Source organism: Rhinoraja longicauda, chromosome 10, assembly GCF_053455715.1.
Source record: "Rhinoraja longicauda isolate Sanriku21f chromosome 10, sRhiLon1.1, whole genome shotgun sequence".
Classification (NCBI taxonomy): domain Eukaryota; kingdom Metazoa; phylum Chordata; class Chondrichthyes; order Rajiformes; family Arhynchobatidae; genus Rhinoraja; species Rhinoraja longicauda.
Window position 1 is genome coordinate 58,607,070 of NC_135962.1, and position 17,182 is coordinate 58,624,251.

At 44.1% G+C, this 17,182-nt stretch overlaps 1 protein-coding gene across 3 annotated transcripts in view; it reads right to left on the reverse strand.

Moving 5' to 3' along the window:
- The window catches only part of LOC144597488 (ribosomal protein S6 kinase alpha-5), a 167,778-nt gene that overhangs the window by 49,152 nt on the left and 101,444 nt on the right, over window positions 1–17,182 (reverse strand). For all 3 annotated transcript variants that reach the window (XM_078406942.1, XM_078406944.1, XM_078406943.1), the window contains 3 exons: window positions 8,123–8,206; window positions 5,560–5,663; window positions 2,047–2,197 (listed from right to left, as the gene is read on the reverse strand). In XM_078406942.1, coding sequence (XP_078263068.1) covers window positions 2,047–2,197; window positions 5,560–5,663; window positions 8,123–8,206 — 339 coding nt within the window. The remainder of the gene's footprint in view (window positions 1–2,046; window positions 2,198–5,559; window positions 5,664–8,122; window positions 8,207–17,182) is intronic.

Here is a 17,182-nt window from a genome sequence, read left to right on the forward strand (position 1 = left end):
ATTCTATCATCTTATCATTAATATATGTTGTAAATAGTTGCGGTCCCAGCACCGAGCCTTGCGGCACTCCACTCGCCATTGCCTGCCATTCTGACAGGGACCCGTTTATTTCTACTCTTTGTTTCCTGTCTGCCAACTAATTCTCTATCCATATCAATACCCTACCCCCAATACCATGTGCTCTAATTTTGCCCACTAATTTTCTGTGTGGGACCTTATCAAAGGCTTTCTGAAAGTCCAGATACACTACATCCACTGGCTCTCCTTCATCCATTTTACTTGTCGCATCCTCAAAAAATTCCAGAAAATTAGTCAAGCAGGATTTCCCCTTCATAAATCCATGCTGACTTGGACCAATCCTTTTACTGCTATCCAAATGCGCCGTTATTGACTCCAGCATCTTCCCCATCACCGATGTCAGGCTAACTGGTCTATAATTCCCTGTTTTCTCTCTCGCTCCTTTCTTAAAAAGTGGGATAACATTAACTACCCTCCAATCCACAGGAACTGATCCTGAATCTATAGATTCAGGATCACCAATGCGTCCACGATTTCTAGAGCCTCCTCTTTGAGCAGATTGTTGGCAGATCAATTTCCCTGCTGGGATAAATAAAGTTCTATCGTACTGTATTGTATTATAAGCTTGTATATAAAAAGGTAAAAGCTATTTGTTATTGTTTCTAAGTGCCTCTAACCATTTTTAGTATTTAAAAAAAAAAATTGGAACAAAATGTAATTAGTTTTTAATTTGTTAGTTTTTAAATATCTTTTACGGCCAACAAATCTATGGTCTGGTGAGTTTTGGGCAGCTTTTTGGTTCTGGTTTAAGTTTATTATTGTCACCTACACCGAGGTTATAATGAAATGTTTTGATGCATGCTATCCAAACAGATCAGATAATACTATACATAAATATATTCAAATCAAACTCAAGTAAAATAGATAGAACAAATGGAAAGATAGACAATAGTGCAGGGTGCAGAATATAGTTCTCAGCATTGTAGTGCATCAGTTCCATAGACAAAGTCCAATGTTGGCAATGGGGTCGAGGTGAATTGGACTCTTTCAGGAAAGAGCTTTCAGAAGCCTGATAACAGAGGGGAAGAAGCTGTTCCTAGGTCTGGCGGTGTGTGCTTTTAAGCTTCTGTACTGTCTGCCAGATGGGATCAGGGAGAAGGAGGAATGACCCTGGTGGGACAAGTCTTTGATTATGTTGGTTGTTTTCCCGAGGTAATGTAAAGTGTAGATGGAGTCAGTGGTGGGGAGTCTGGTCTGTGATGGACTCGACTACATCTACAACTCTGTAGGTAGACACAAAATGCTGGAGTAACTCAGCGGGTCAGGCAGCATCTCGGGAGGGAAGGAATGGGTGATGTTTCGGGTCTCGAGACCCTTCTTCAGATCAGTCTGAAGTAGGGTCTCGACCCGAAACGTCACCCATTCCTTCTCTCCCGAGATGCTGCCTGACCTGCTGAGTTACTCCAGCATTTTGTGTCTACCTTCGATTTAATCAGAATCAGAATAACCTCTGTTGTCATCCAAAAGAAATTCCGTTACCCACAGTCCAACAATAAGAGCAATAAAAATAAGCAATAACACACACAATCACAAACTAACACAAAAAAAAAAAAAAGAAACATCCATCACAGTGAGTCTCCTCCAGTCACCTCCTCACTGCGATGGATGTTTCTTTTTTTTTGTTTTGTGTTGGTTTGTGATTGTGTGTGTTATTGCTTATTTTTATTGCTCTTATTGTTGGACTGTGGGTAACGAAATGTTGTCCAAAAGACGTGTATTTTTGGATGACAATAAAGGCTATTGTGATTCTGCAGCATCTGCAGTTTTTTTCCTACACTACAACTCTGTAATGTCTTGTGACTCGGTAATAAGGAGTCAGAAAGCTGCAGGTGTTGACTGCTGGCAACGATGTAGCCCAATGTTTGTAACTACCTCTTACACACATTGACAGGGTTCCTCTGGCAACCAGCGAAAGGACTACGTTGATCAATGTTAACCAGTGAAGATGTCCCAGTTTTCTTTCCTCACCTGGAAGAAGAGATGAGACTTAATTTCATCAGCACCTCCAGGACCAGAACCCAACCTTTTCTTGGGGTCTTTCATGAGGAGTTTCTTCATTATGTCTTTCGCTAAAGGACTGATTTCTGGTGGACACGGAGGGTCACTTTTTAGAATTCTCCTGGGGAGGAAGAAAAGCTGTGCAATTGTTAAACTGCAAAAGAGGGTGTGATCATTTAAAACACAGTGGCGCAGCGGTAGAGTTGCTGCCTTACAGCGAATGCAGCGCCGGAGACTCAGGTTCGATCTTGACTACGGGTGCTGTCTGTACGGAGTTTGTACTTTCTCCCCGTGACCTGCGTGGGTTTTCTCGGAGATCTTCGGTTTCCTCCCACACTCCAAAGATGTGCAGGTTTGTAGGTTAATTGGTTGGGCAAATGTGTGTAAAAAATTTTTTTGTCGCTAATGGGTGTAGGAGAGTGTTAATGTGCGGGGATCGCTGGGCGGCGCGGACCTGGTGGGCCGAAGGGCCTGTTTCTGCGCTGTATCTCTAAATCTAAAAAAAAAACTAATATCCTTTATTGTCATTGTACAAGTACAACGAGATTTTGAATGTCGCTTCCATATCGATGCTATCAAATCAAATATATAAATAAATCACGGCGAAAATGAAAACAACGAAAGGGGGGGTGGGGGGGAGGAAAAAGAAAAAGGGGGAACAAGGTAAAGTGCAAAAAAAGTTCATGCAGGGGTCAGTTGTGCCAGATGGTAAATGGTATTCGTTCCTGATCATATTAATTTGGGTGAAAAATCCCCGCAGGACAACTAACTCAGCGATTAGTGACACAGATTCAAATAATGCTTAGCAAATTGATAAAATTGGCAAACAATTTCAAGTCATTTGATGTATCTCAGGAACTACCTGAGACAGGTAAAATATATACTTGGACAGAACAACATCAGATAACTATCAAAAATAAAATTAAAGAAACTGGAGAAACAGGCTTTTTACTGAGGAATACCATTTGATGGGTGATTTAACCATATAATAACCATATAACCATATAACAACTACAGCACGGAAACAGGCCCGTTCGGCCCTTCCAGTCCACGCCGACCACTCTCCCTGACCTAGTATCATCTACCTGCACTCAGACCATAACCCTCTAATCCCCTCTTATCCATATACCTATCCAATTTACTCTTAAATAATAAAATCGAGCCAGCCTCCACCACTTCCACCGGAAGCCCATTCCATACAGCCACCACCCTCTGAGTAAAGAAGTTACCCCTCATGTTACCCCTAAACTTTTGTCCCTCAATTCTGAAGCTATGTCCCCTTGTTGGAATCTTCCCCACTCTCAAAGGGAAAAGCCTACCCACGTCAACTCTGTCCGACCCTCTCAAAATTTTAAAAACCTCTATCAAGTCCCCCCTCAACCTTCTACGCTCCAAAGAATAAAGACCCAACCTGTTCAACCTCTCTCTGTAGCTGTAGATTTGTGAGAAAGAATAATAATTAGAGCACAAATAATATATATTTTTAACGAGTTTAGAGATACAGCATGGAAACAGGCCCCTTGGCTCACCAAGTCCACGCTGACCACCGATCACCCGCTCACACTAGTTCTCCCACTTTCACATCCACTCCTTGCACACTAGCGGCAATTTACAGCAGTCAATTAACCTGCAGTCCCGCACGTCTTTGGGATGTGGGAGGAAAATTGGGAGATTGGGGTACAAACTTAAAGCACACGGTATTGGGGGTTCAGTGTTGAGGTGGATAGAGAATTGGTTGGCGGACAGGAAGCAAAGAGTAGGAATAAACGGGTCCTTTTCGGAATGGCAGGCAGTGACTAGTGGGGTACCGCATGGCTCAGTGCTGGGACCCCAGTTATTTACAATATATATTAATGATTTGGACGAGGGAATTGAATGCAACATCTCTAAGTTTGCGGATGACACGAAGCTGGGTGGCAGTGTTAGCCGCGAGGAGGATGCTAGGAGGCTGCAGAGTGACTTGGATAGATTAGGAGAGTGGGCAAATGCATGGCAGATGCAATATAATGTGGATAAATGTGAGGTTATCCACTTTGGCGGCAAGATTAGGAAAGCAGAGTATTACCTGAATGGTAGCCAATTAGGAAAAGGGGAGATGCAACATGACCTGGGTGTCATGGTGCACCAGTCATTGAAAGCAAGCGTGCAGATGCAGCAGGCAGTGAAGAAGGCACGGTAGCGCAGCGGTAGAGTTGCTGCTTTACAGCGAATGCAGCGCCGGAGACTCAGGTTCGATCCTGACTACGGGTGCTGTACTGTAAGGAGTTTGTACGTTCTCCCCGTCACCTGCGTGGGTTTTCTCCGAGATCTTCGGTTTCCTCCCACACTCCAAAGACGTACAGGTATGTAGGTTAATTGACTGGGTAAATGTAAAAATTGTCCCTAGTGTGTGTAGGATAGTGTTAATAGTGTTAGTGTGCGGGGATCGCTGGGCGGCGCGGACTTGGTGGGCCGAAAAGGCCTGTTTCCGCACTGTATATATGAAATATGAAAGAAAGCGAATGGTATGTTGGCATTCATAACAAGAGGATTTGAGTATAGGAGCAGGGAGGTTCTGCTGCAGTTGTACAGGGCCTTGGTGAGACCGCAGCTGGAGTATTGTGTACAGTTTTGGTCTCCTAATCTGAGGAAAGACATTATAGCCTTAGAGGGAGTACAGAGAAGGTTCACCAGATTGATCCTTGGGATGGCAGGACTTTCATATGAAGAAAGACTGGATAGACTAGGCTTATACTCGCTGGAATTTAGAAGACTGAGGGGGGATCTTATTGAAACATATAAAATTCTTAAGGGGTTGGAGAGGCTAGATGCGGGAAGATTGTTCCCGATGTTGGGGAAGTCCAGAACAAGGGGTCACAGCTTAAGGATAAGGGGGAAGTCTTTTAGGACCGAGATGAGAGTTTTTTTTCACACAGAGAGTGGTGAATCTGTGGAATTCTCTGCCATAGAAGGTAGTTGAGGCCAGTTCATTGGCTATATTTAAGAGGGAGTTAGATGTGGCCCTTGTGGCTAAAGGGATCAGGGGGTATAGAGAGAAGGCAGGTACGGGATACTGAGTTGGATGATCAGCCATATTGAATGGCGGTGCAGGCTCGAAGGGCCGAATGGCCTACTCCTGCACCTATTTTCTATGTTTCTATTCAGAGTAATATTAGGGAAATCTTCCTTACCAAAGAATTTACCGACACTTGAATAGTTTTCTAAATGGAATTGTGGAGCCAGCAACCCTGACTCAGTCAGAAATCATTGGATGGGGAGCCAATGCAGAGGAATTAAGAGTCATGGAATTTTGCAGAAGAGAATCTAGCCCTTTGGCATAAATGGTCCCTGACAGCATTGATGGCCCCCCCTCAAGTCTCCCCCCAACTTATTTTAATTCATCCCATCTTTACGAAAGGTGGGTTGAAATGTGTCAAATGGCTTCTCTCATCATCTGTGGTCAAATGTTTAAGGTTGCCTAACAACTGAAATTTTACTCCTTACTTTGAAATCTCAGTTTGCGAATTCCTTTCCCCGTCAACAGTGAAAGGCGATGCTCCAGTTTTTAGCTCGTACATCAGAACGCCAAGGCTCCACCAATCTACAGCCTGAACAAAGAAGAGCGGCAGGTTAATATACGTAATGATTGCACGCCACACAGTCCGGCGTGCCACTGCATTTAACCCAAAGAAAAAAATTAATTGAAATATGCAGACTGAAAATAGATTGTTGTAGCTTTCAACATTGCCCTTTATTGAACAATGAAACAATCCTCATAAAATTACTTTGTTGGCCAAGAACTCCTCTGCTTAATATGATTTTGTTTACAATTATGGAAGTGTGACACTGCACTGATGCAGTCATTAAAAATAAAATCACAGCTGGTAAGCCAACAGTTTCAGTGTTAAGAATTGTAGGCTGTGTTCGTTATTCACACCCAGGCTACCTCAACACCCACCCCACCTTGCGCTGCAAGGAGTGACGATGGGAAGGAGAAGAGGGCAGTTTTTTAATCTTGACAAAGCGACTTGAAGAAACCAATTTCTCCACCTTTTGAGGATGCCATTTTTGTAGACCCCCTAGAGGAAAAGAAAAATTCCCCGGACAACAAGAGCGGCACGGTGGCGCAGCGGTAGAGTTGCTGCCTTAAAGCACTTGCAGTGCCGGAGACCCGGGTTCCATCCCGACTACGGGTGTTGTCTGTCTTTACAGAGTTTGTACGTTCTCCCCTTGACCTGCGTGGGTTTTCTCCGAGAACTTCGATTTCCTCCCACACTCCAAAGACATACAGGTTTGTAGGTTCATTGGCTTGGTATAGGTGGGATTGCTGGTCGGTGTGGACTCGGTGGGCCGCAGGGCCTGTTTCTATGCTGTATCTCTAAACTAAACTAAAAATAAACAACACAGGATGCAAATAGAACACCACACCAATTACAATCTGATTGTGGGTAAATGCACGTTTTCACTACTAAAGTAACTAACAAGCGATTAAGAGCAAACTGTGTAGTGAATTCCCTTTAATACTGTGCACACCCACATTATCAGATTTACAGATATACAGTTCATGGATCATGAATGCTTCATGAACACAAGAAGCTGTTGAGCCTCTCATGACTCCGCTAGTCAAAAGATAATGTTATAATTGACCATGACATCTATATTATCTTGCAGTCTAATGGTTTCTTTCTTACCTTCAACCACACAGACTACTTTTGTATCACTTCAAGCCATGGAGTGACGGGGAAAGACTCTTCGGCCTGACTCGTCCATTCCCAGCAATATTCCTCATCTAAGCTAGTCCCATTCACCCTTGTTTGGTCCATACCCCTCCAAACCTTTTCTATCCATGTGCTTGTCCAAGTATCCTATAAAAATACATACTTCTTTGCCATGCCCAAGCAATTATGCTCTGGTACGGCACTTTATTTGTCATGTGCACCGAGGTACTGAGAAATTCATTTTTGTATACAGGTCAGTACAATACAATACAATACAATATATCTTTATTGTCATTGTACAGGGGTACAACGTGATTGGGAATGCGCCTCCCATACGATGCAATAAATTAATTAGCTAGTCAGTATTAATTTAAACAACCCAATGAAACAAATTAGAACAGTTTTAAAACAGAATAAAGTGCAAGTAGATCTGTGCCGGTTCACTGTGCGATGTGACCATCCGGCTCAGCAGGACCGGTTCATAGCAGCTATGGCCCTGGGGATGAAGCTGTTCCTGAGTCTGGAAGTACGGGCGTAGAAGGCCTTGTATCATCTGCCCGATGGTAGAAGTTCGAACAGACTGTTGCAGGGGTGTGAAGAGTCTTTGTGGATGCTGGTGGCTTTTCTGAGGCATCGTGTGTTGTAGATGCCCTCTAAGGCTGGTAGCTGTGTTCCGATGATCCTCTGAGCTCTATGGACTACCCGCTGAAGAGCTTTCCTCTCTGCCTCCGTGCAGCTGAGGTACCACACAGGGATGCCATGTGTTAGGATGCTCTCTATGGTGCAGCGGTAGAATGTCGTCAGCAGCTGTTGGGGTAGACCAGACTTTTTCAGTGTTCTTAGGCAGAACAGTCGTTGCTGTGCCTTCTTGACCAGCGCAGCAGTGTTATTGGACCATGTTAGGTCCTCTGAAATGTGAGTGCCCAGAAACTTGAAGCTGGACACTCTCTCCACACTGTCCCCGTTGATAAAGATCGGGGCGTATTCCCCGTTGTGTGACCTACGGAAGTTGATGATCAGCTCCTTGGTCTTGGTGGTATTTAGGGACAGGTTGTTATCGGAGCACCAGTCCGCCAGGTTCTGCACCTCCGCTCTGTATTTTGTTTCATCACCGTTGGTGATCAACCGGATCACCGAGGCGTAGGTCTGTAGATTAATTGGCTTTGTTAAAATTGTAAACTGTCCCTCGTGCTTCGGATAGTGCCAGTGTACAGGGTGATTGCTGGCCGGCTCAGACTTGGTGGGCTCTACCAAACGGCGTGACAGGATCACAATTGTGACCATCCACCCATACCCAATCCAGACAAATCACTTCCAACACACCACACACTGTGACAGAGATCGCGTACCTTATCGTGCCCTGCATCGCCTCCTTGCACAATTTCTGGAGCCATGTATTCAATTGTTCCACAAAAGGAATATGCCCGTTCATTCTGCAGATGAAAGAAAATTGGAATTTAACGTTCACAACTTGAAAACAACCATACAATTACACATTTCTGCACAGGATATAATCAAAAGTACTAAATCAGATATTTTCCACAGCAATGCAGAAGACATGTTAGAGTCATAATTGTAATGGCAACTTCAGTCTTTCTGATAAATTCATTTCTAATTGCCATTACAACACAGGGAATGGGAGTGATCTTGACCCATGCCCCGACAGAGAGATCTTCCAGTCGTTTTTCCAGTTTAATTCGTTGTTTATTGAAGTAGTTGTACAAACAACACGATGAACATACCAGGCTGTACTTATTTTGCATACAAGTCGTGGCTGGCTGCTCTGTTCCCCCCGTCTGCCCACAGCTCTCGCTGCAGGTCCGGTAAGAACTGTATCCTCTCTCAGCTTCCCGTGTCTAACTTCTCCCAGTCCTTGTATCCACAGATATACCACCTTGTTCTGGTTTCTCCTGGTCTGTTATGCCCATCTACATATTCATCGAACGACAGCCCCCAAGTGTCCAAAATAATACGGCAAGATATATCTAGACAAAATAATATAATATGCTAAAGCAGCCAGCACAAACACAAATGGCTCTTACAATAATGTTGTACAGCACGGAAACATGGCCTTCGAACCGACTTGTCCATATTGACTGAGATACTCTAATTCCATTTCCCTGCATTTGGCCCATATCCTTCTATTCCTTTCCTGTCTACATACCTGTCCAAATGCTTTTTAAAATACCATGACTGTTCTTGCCTCTACCACTTTGTCCGGCAGCTTATTCCATGTACCCACCACCCTCTGTGTGACAAATCTCGCCCTTCAGATCTCCTTTATATATTTTCCCTTTTCAGCTTAAACTTATGTCTTGTATTACTCATCTCCCTTTGGTAAAAGACTCTGAGCACCTATCCTCTCAATGCCCCTCAGTTGCATAAATCTCTGTAAAGATTTAAGTCCTATCTTAGGTCATCAATATCTTGCCTTCCTTCGGAGGGAATTGTGTGCCAGAGAAAGCGCAATACTTGGTGCAAAGGAATGCTTCCGATTACTTGTCTGGACACGAAATCAGACAATAGCGTACAGGCTTTGGTGCGGGTTTGTGAAAAAAGGATCCGTGATTTTGTCGTCTTCTGCGCAGAAAACTCTCAAATTAACTTATATCTACACATTTCAATGAGAGTGACAGGATACCCGACAGGATGGTTTCTCTGAAGAACGATTCATCTCATTAATCCAGGGTGCAGTAAAATAACTGCTGCTGGATAAAAAGCAGTAACCCTTCGGAGGCTGTAAGTGTGTCAGGGGTTATGGGGAGAAGGCAGGAGAACAGGGTTGAGAGGGAAAGATAGATCAGCCATGATTGAATGACGGAGTAGACTTGATGGGCTGAGTGACCTAATTCTGCTCCTATATCTTATGAACACAAGCATAACTGTTTTCCCTACCTATCACGGTCTCAGTAACCGCAACATTAAAGATTTCAGCCTCTACCGGAAGAAAATGAAAACGCCCACAGTGTTTCCAGGTCACATTGTAAGTGCAGGAAGGAAGAACAAGGCAAAGCAAATGATTCACCTCCGTTAAATCCTTGACCCAGATAGCTTTCTGCTACAGAAGACCGCAATTGCAGCGAATTGTGAACGCAGCCCAGACCATCACACAAACCAACCTCCCTTCCATTGACTCCACTTATACCACACGCTCCCTTGGAAAGGCCAGCAGCATAATGAAGGACGAGTTGCACCCTGGCCATTCCCTCTTCTCCCCTTTCCCATCAGGCAAAAGGTACAGAAGTGTGAAAACGCACATCTCCAAATTCAGGAACAGTTTCTTCCCGGCTGTTATCAGGTAACTAATCCTACCACGACCAGAGAGCAGTGCTGAACTACGATCTACCTCATTGGTGACCCTCGGACCCTAGGTTTACTAGGTTAATTCCCAGAATGACGGGACTGTCATATGTTGAAAGACTGGAGCGACGAGGCTTGTATACACTGGAATTTAGACGGATGAGAGGGGATCTTATCGAAACGTATAAGATTATTAAGGGGTTGGACACATTAGAGGCAGGAAACATGTTCCCAATGTTGGGGGAGTCCAGAACAAGGGGCCACAGTTTAAGAATAAGGGGTAGGCCATTTAGAACTGAGATGAAGAAAAACTTTTTCAGTCAGAGTTGTGAATCTGTGGAATTCTCTGCCTCAGAAGGCAGTGGAGGCCAGTTCTCTGAATGCATTCAAGAGAGAGCTAGATAGAACTCTTAACGATAGCGGAGTCAGGGGGTATGGGGAGAAGGCAGGAACGGGGTAGTGATTGAGAATGATCAGCCATGATCAAATTGAATGGCGGTGCTGGCTCGAAGGGCCGAATGGCCTCCTCCTGCACCTATTGTCTATTGACCATCCTTGATCGGACTTTGCTGGCTTTACCTTGCACTAAACGTTATTCCCTTATCATGTTTTGTCGTTCTATTGACTGGTTAGCAAGCGACAAAAGCTTTTCCCTGTACCTCGGTAAATGTGACAATAAACTAAACTGACCTGAATTGAAGAAATCCACCCATGTTTGCTCCTTTTTTTCAGTAACTGAAATCAGGCATCAAATCCTTGACTGAAGATCAGTCAATTTAGATTTTTAAAAAAAATTATTGCCTTATTGCAACAAATGTAATTACAAATGGACTCTCAATATTCCCTCCAAGTTCTCAACAAGCCCCTCTTTTTCAATTGTCCAGAAAAATATGAGGAGAGATCTGATGAGCAGATACAGCATCAAATCATCGTAGATAACAATTAACAGAATTATTCTAACACCACTTCATGCATTTAAGCTTTAACTAAGCACCATATGTAAACATACAATCAACACCGAGGAGTTAGAAGATAAAGATCTTGATCGACCCAAGATTTAATTTTGTGTAGTGAAAGAAAGGAAAAACATATTTGGTTCTGGTTCTGGTTGATTACTGCGCAAACATCTCACAAGTGGTTATCTCACGCAGGTCGGAGTGAGTAGGGTAGTGATTAAATTTTGAAGTGGGCCGTTTTGACCAAGTTGAGGAGATCTAGTTGCTCAATCCCCTTTTTAAGTGACTGAACATTAGGAGCGGCACGTGTATTGGGTGGTAACATATTCCATTCCCTTATCGTCCTAGGGTAAAGGGAATATTGGTAGCAACGTTGATTGAAATTTAACAAATTGGTGATGTAGGGACCGGTATTTTGTCTTGTTTCATGGCGGTTGGTGCTCTGGGATGACACAAGATTTGATTTTGTGAATCTCCTTGCAAATTGCAATAAGTCTTAGCCTGATTCTGCGGAGCTCTGTGGTATCCCATGCGAGAGAAGTCACCATATTATTCGCGCTTGATTTGCACTTGTAGTCATTACATACAAAGCGGGCAGCTCAGCATTGCACTTTCTCCAGGGTGATCTTGTTGTTGTTGTTGAAAGGATCCCATACGGCTCCACAATACTCCAATTTGGTGAAAGGTCCGCTGCTTTACTAAGGGGTTCACTGCCGAACTTTTCATAATTGGTCTGTAAATTGCCCCAAGTGTGCAGGGAGTCACTGAGAAAGTGGGAGAACATATGGCCATAAGTGATCAGACCTGAATTTAAGCCATTCGGCCCATCAAGTCTACTCCGCCTTCAATCATGGCCGATCTATCTCTCCCTCCTAACCTCATTCTCCTGGCTTCTCCCCATAACCTCTGACACCTGTACTAATCAAGAATCTATTTATCTCTAGTCAAGTCAAGTCGTTTATTTGTCACATGCACATACACGATGTACAGTGAAATGAAAGTGGCAATGCCTGCGGATTCTGCACAAAAAAGAATTACAGTTACAGCATATAAATAAAGTTAATAAAGTTAATACAGAGAAGACAAAATTTAGTCCCTGGAGTTATAAAAGTTAACAGTCCTGATGGCCTGTGGGAAGAAACTCCGTCTCATCCTCTCCGTTTTCACAGCGTGACAGCGGAGGCGTTTGCCTGACCGTAGCAGCTGGAAGTCCGTTGCTGGGGTGGTAGGGGTCCCTCATAATCTTGCTTGCTCTCGATCTACACCTCCTGATGTATAGGTCCTGCAGGGGGGCGAGTGTAGTTCCCATGGTGCGTTCTGCCGAACGCACTACTGTCTGCAGGGCCATCCTGTCCTGTGCCTTAAATATATCCACTGACTTTGCCTCCACAGCCTTTTGTGGCAAAGAATTCCACAGATTCACCACCCTTTGACTAAAGAAATTCCTCCTCATCTCCTTCCTAAAAAAACATCCTTTAATTCTGAGCCTATGACCTCTGGTCCTAGACTCTCCCACTAGTGGAAACATCCTCTCCACATCAACTTTATCCAAGCCTTTCACCATTCAGTAAGCTTCAATGAGATTCCCCCTTATCCATCTAAACTCCAATGAGTACAGGCCCAGTGCCATCAAAAGCTCATCAAACGTTAACCCACTCGTTCCTCGGATCATTCTTGTAAACCTCCTCTGGACCCTCTCCAGAGCCAGCACATCCTACCTCAGATATGGTGCCCAAAATTGCTCACAATACTCCAAATGCTGCCTGATCAGCTCCTTTTAGAGCCTCAGCATTACATCCCTGTTTTTATCTTCTAGCCCTCTTGAAATAAATCCTAGCATTGTGTTTGCCTTCCTTACTACCGATTCAACCTGCAGATTAACTTTTTGGGATTCCTGCACCAGCACTCACTCCCAAGACCCTTTGCGCCTCCGATTTCTGGATTCTCTCCTATTTAGAAAGTAGTCCATGCCTTTATTTCTACTACCAAAATGCATGACTCCACACTTTACACTATATTCCACCTGCCACTTCTCTGCTCACTCTCCCAACCTGTCCAAGTCATTCTGCAGAGTCCCTGCCTTCTCTATACTAACTGCCCCTCCACCTATTTTCTTATTATCTGCAAACTTTGCCACAAAGCCTTCAATCCCCTCGTCCTCACAAATCCTTCAATCCCCACATAGAACTAATGTGAACGGGTGATCGATGGTCAGCATAGACTTCAAGGGCTGAAGGGCCTGTTTCCAAAACTGTATTTCTAAGCCAAACTAAACTGCAACTCCAGAGAATTTATGTGAAAAACACTTTGCTTAAAAAAAATAATTTCATATTGCTCAGCTTTTTCTTTCGGGTGACTAATACATGAAATAGGTTATTCATATCGCAAAGCACTTGTGGCTAGTAAACTGTGGTTTGTGTAAGTGTTTGAACTATAACTAACTCGTGTACTCCAAGGAAATGCGAGACCTCAAGAAATATGCAGCTCACATTATCGACAGCTGCCTTCCAACCGGAAGCTCCCTTGCCCTACACCAGAGTAAAAGAAAATATATCAAAATAGAAAGAAAAACTGTTAAATGGAATCTAGATTTAACTACATTACCATGGAAAGCATTTAGAAATTTGGCACACACACTGTTTCGATTGATTGAAAGGTAAAGCATGGAAACAGGCCCTTTGGCCCACTGAGCCCACGCTGACCATTGATTCGCCCGCCCCGAATCGCGGGGCTTGGGTCGTCCCGCCGCGGACCTTTCACCGGCGCGGCCTGGAATAGGCCACGGGATTTTCTCTGCCCGGCGGGGGCTTCAATGTCGGGAGCCACGTCCGCCCCAACTTCAACAGCCTGACCGCGGGAGAAGACGGCAGGGGAAGAGAAAAGACATTCTGGCCTTCCATCACAGTGAGATGACTTGAGGAGACTCACTGTGATGGATGTTTCTTTTTGTTTTGTGTTGGTTTATGATTGTGTGTGTTATCGCTTATTTTTATCGCTTATTTTTATTGGTCTTATTGTTGGACTGTGGGTAATCTTTCATTTCACTGCACATTTATGTGTATGTGACAAATAAATTGACTATTGATCACCCATTCACGCTAGTTCCATGTTATTCCACATTCGCATCCGTTCCCCAAACACTCGGGGCATTCTACAGCGGCCAATTAAACGATAAACCTTTGTGGTGTGGGGCAACCGGAGCAAACACACAAAGTCAAAGGGAGAACATATAAACTCCATGCAGGTAACACCCGAGGTCAGGATCGAAACTGGGTCTCTGGCGCTGTGAGGCAGCAGGTCTACCAGCTGAACCACTGCACCGCCCACAGTGTCGATCCTGCGCTTGGCTGGCTGAAATATCTCTACTGATATTCTAAGAAAAAATCTGTTTGTACAATGGTAAATTAAGTAGTGCAACCAAAATATGAATATTTCTTGGACAAGCGTAAAAACCTGATGTTATATTTTCCATCAATACAGATCATAGGAGAGCTTAACCAGAGGTCATAGCCTCAGAATTAAAGGACATTCCTTTAGGAAGGAGATGAGAAAGAATTTCTTTAGTCAGAGGGTGGTGAATCTGTGGAATTATTTGCCACAGAAGGCTGTGGAGGCCGTCAATTGATATTTTTAAGGCAGAGATCGATAGATCTTTGATTAGTATGGGTGTCAGAGGTTATGGGGAGAAGGCAGGAGAATGGGGTTTGGAGAGAGAGATAGATTAGCCATGATTGAATGGCAGAGTAGACTTGATAGGCCGAATGGCCTAATTCTGCTCCTGTCACTTATGAACTTAATATCAGTGTGGCCTACTCTCTCTCTCCCACTTGGCCACTTTTCTACTGTCGTTGGTCACATTCAATAATTTGGCGTTTAATTTCTATTTTTACTTGGAAAATCGTGAACATTTGCAACAAAAAATAATTATTCCTCTCCTCATGTCCATGCTGGCCAAAAATTGATTTATTTATCTTGCTCCCACCTCCAACATTGCTCCAAAGCTTTGTAAATAATGGCCCTTCATTTGGTCATTGAGGTTCCTTTTACATACGTAAAGGTTTCTGCCTCCCCCTCTCTCTCAGACCTATAGCATGCTTCTGGTTAATGCCTCCCCCCCCCCCCCCCCCCCATGCTACCTCATCTGTTGGGTTCCTCCAGCAATTTGTGTTTTGCTCGACATGCCAGCATTTGCAGTTTCTTGCATCAGCCTTTCATTAGCATGTTGCTGCAAACTCGAATAATGGCACTTAGTGTATAAAACTGTCGCGGTGAATCTGATATTTTTTTAAACAAGGCATGATTACAATTTACAATGCAGAAAGCAGGTACACCGATCAGCCAAAACATTATGACCTGATGAGCCAAAACATTATGACCACCTGCCTACTATGCTGTTGGTCCTCCGTGTGCAGCCCCATACGCAGCAAGGTGCGATGCACTGTGTATTGTGACACATTCCTCCCATGACCACCAGTAAAATTTCTGTGACTTGTGCCACAGTAGACCTTCTGTCAATTCGGACCAGACGGGATAGCCTTCGTTGCCCTCGCGCTTCGATGAGCCTTGGGCGCCTAACACCCTGTCGCCGGTTTGTCCCTCCTCGGACCACTGTCGGTCGGTACTCACCACTGCTGACCGGGAGCACCCCATAAGCCTTGCCGTTTCAGAGATGCTCTGACCCAGTCGTCTGGCCATAACAATTTGGCCCTTGTCAAATTCGCTCAGATCTTTACTCCTGCCCATTTCTCCTGCATCCAACACATCAACTTCAAGAACTGACTGTTCACTTGCTGCCTAATATATCCCACCCCTTGATAGGTGTGATTGTCACAAGATAATCAATGTTATCCACTTTGCCTGTCAGTGGTCATAATGCTTTGGCTGATCGGTGTATAACAATATGAGCACCTAATCTATCTTGAGGTACATTTAGCTTTTCAAACACCAAACAAGGGACACGATTTAACATTATGAAGGGGTTAAATATTCTCGTTTTAACATAGATGCTCAGTTCCGCTGTGTCGGGTAAGCATTCAATAAAAGTAAATGGATTTCATTTTGCTTAATATATTATGACTTGGGCCTTTCTTCAAACAATAGATTCCCAGGTAATTATGTTGACAACAACTGGTGCATGATTGACATTTTTATCATCTGAAGATAATTGCTGGTCAGTGATGCTCCACTTCATTATTCTCGTTGGAAAAAATGGTTTTGAGCTATTGCCAATAATACGAAAACCATCAAGAGAGACAAGGGTATTTGATTGTCACATTCACGATGAACAAAACAATCACATCTTTACTTGCTGCAGTTTACAGGCCACATGAAAACACAGTAACATCACAAATAAATAGACAATGATCAATAATACAATAAGTTATCAGTAATACTGGGCAATCAGACCATAATAGTGCACCTAAACAAAGTCCTTAGTAGATCGTTGCTGAGGTAGGTTTGTGGTTAGGGTTATTCAGTATGGTTCAGGAGCTTGATAGACAATAGACAATAGATGCAGGAGGAGGCCATTCGGCCCATCGAGCCAGCACCGCCATTCAATGTGATCATGGCTGATCATTCTCAATCAGTATCCCGTTCCTGCCTTCTCCCCATACCCCCTGACTCCGCTATCCTTAAGAGCTCTATCTAGCTTGATGGGTGCTGGGAAGAAGCTTAGAGTTTAGAAGAATGAGGGGGGCTTCATTGAAACTACCACACAGTCACAGGGAAGTTCCTCTGTGATCCTGTGTCCCTTGTGGAGACTCTACTGCTCTGTAGCCACATCAGATATTACAAAACGAAGGAGCTGATTGTGGACTTTAGAAGGGCTCAACATCCGAGGACGTACACACCACTGGAGATAAATGGGATTACTGTGGATAGGTTGAGCAGCTTTAAATACCTGGGGCTCCACATCACAGAGGATCTGACATGGACAACACACATTGCCGCACTGGTGAGTAAGGCAAGGCAGCGCCTTTACCACCTCAGACAGCTGAGGAAATTCAGAGTCTCTCTGGGAATCCTTCAGTGCTTCTACTCTGGGGCTGTAGAAAGCATCTTGTCCGGCAACATCTCAATCTGGTTTGGGAACAGCTCTTCCCAGGACAGGAAGGCTCTGCGGAGAGTAGTGCGTTCGGCTGAACGCACCAT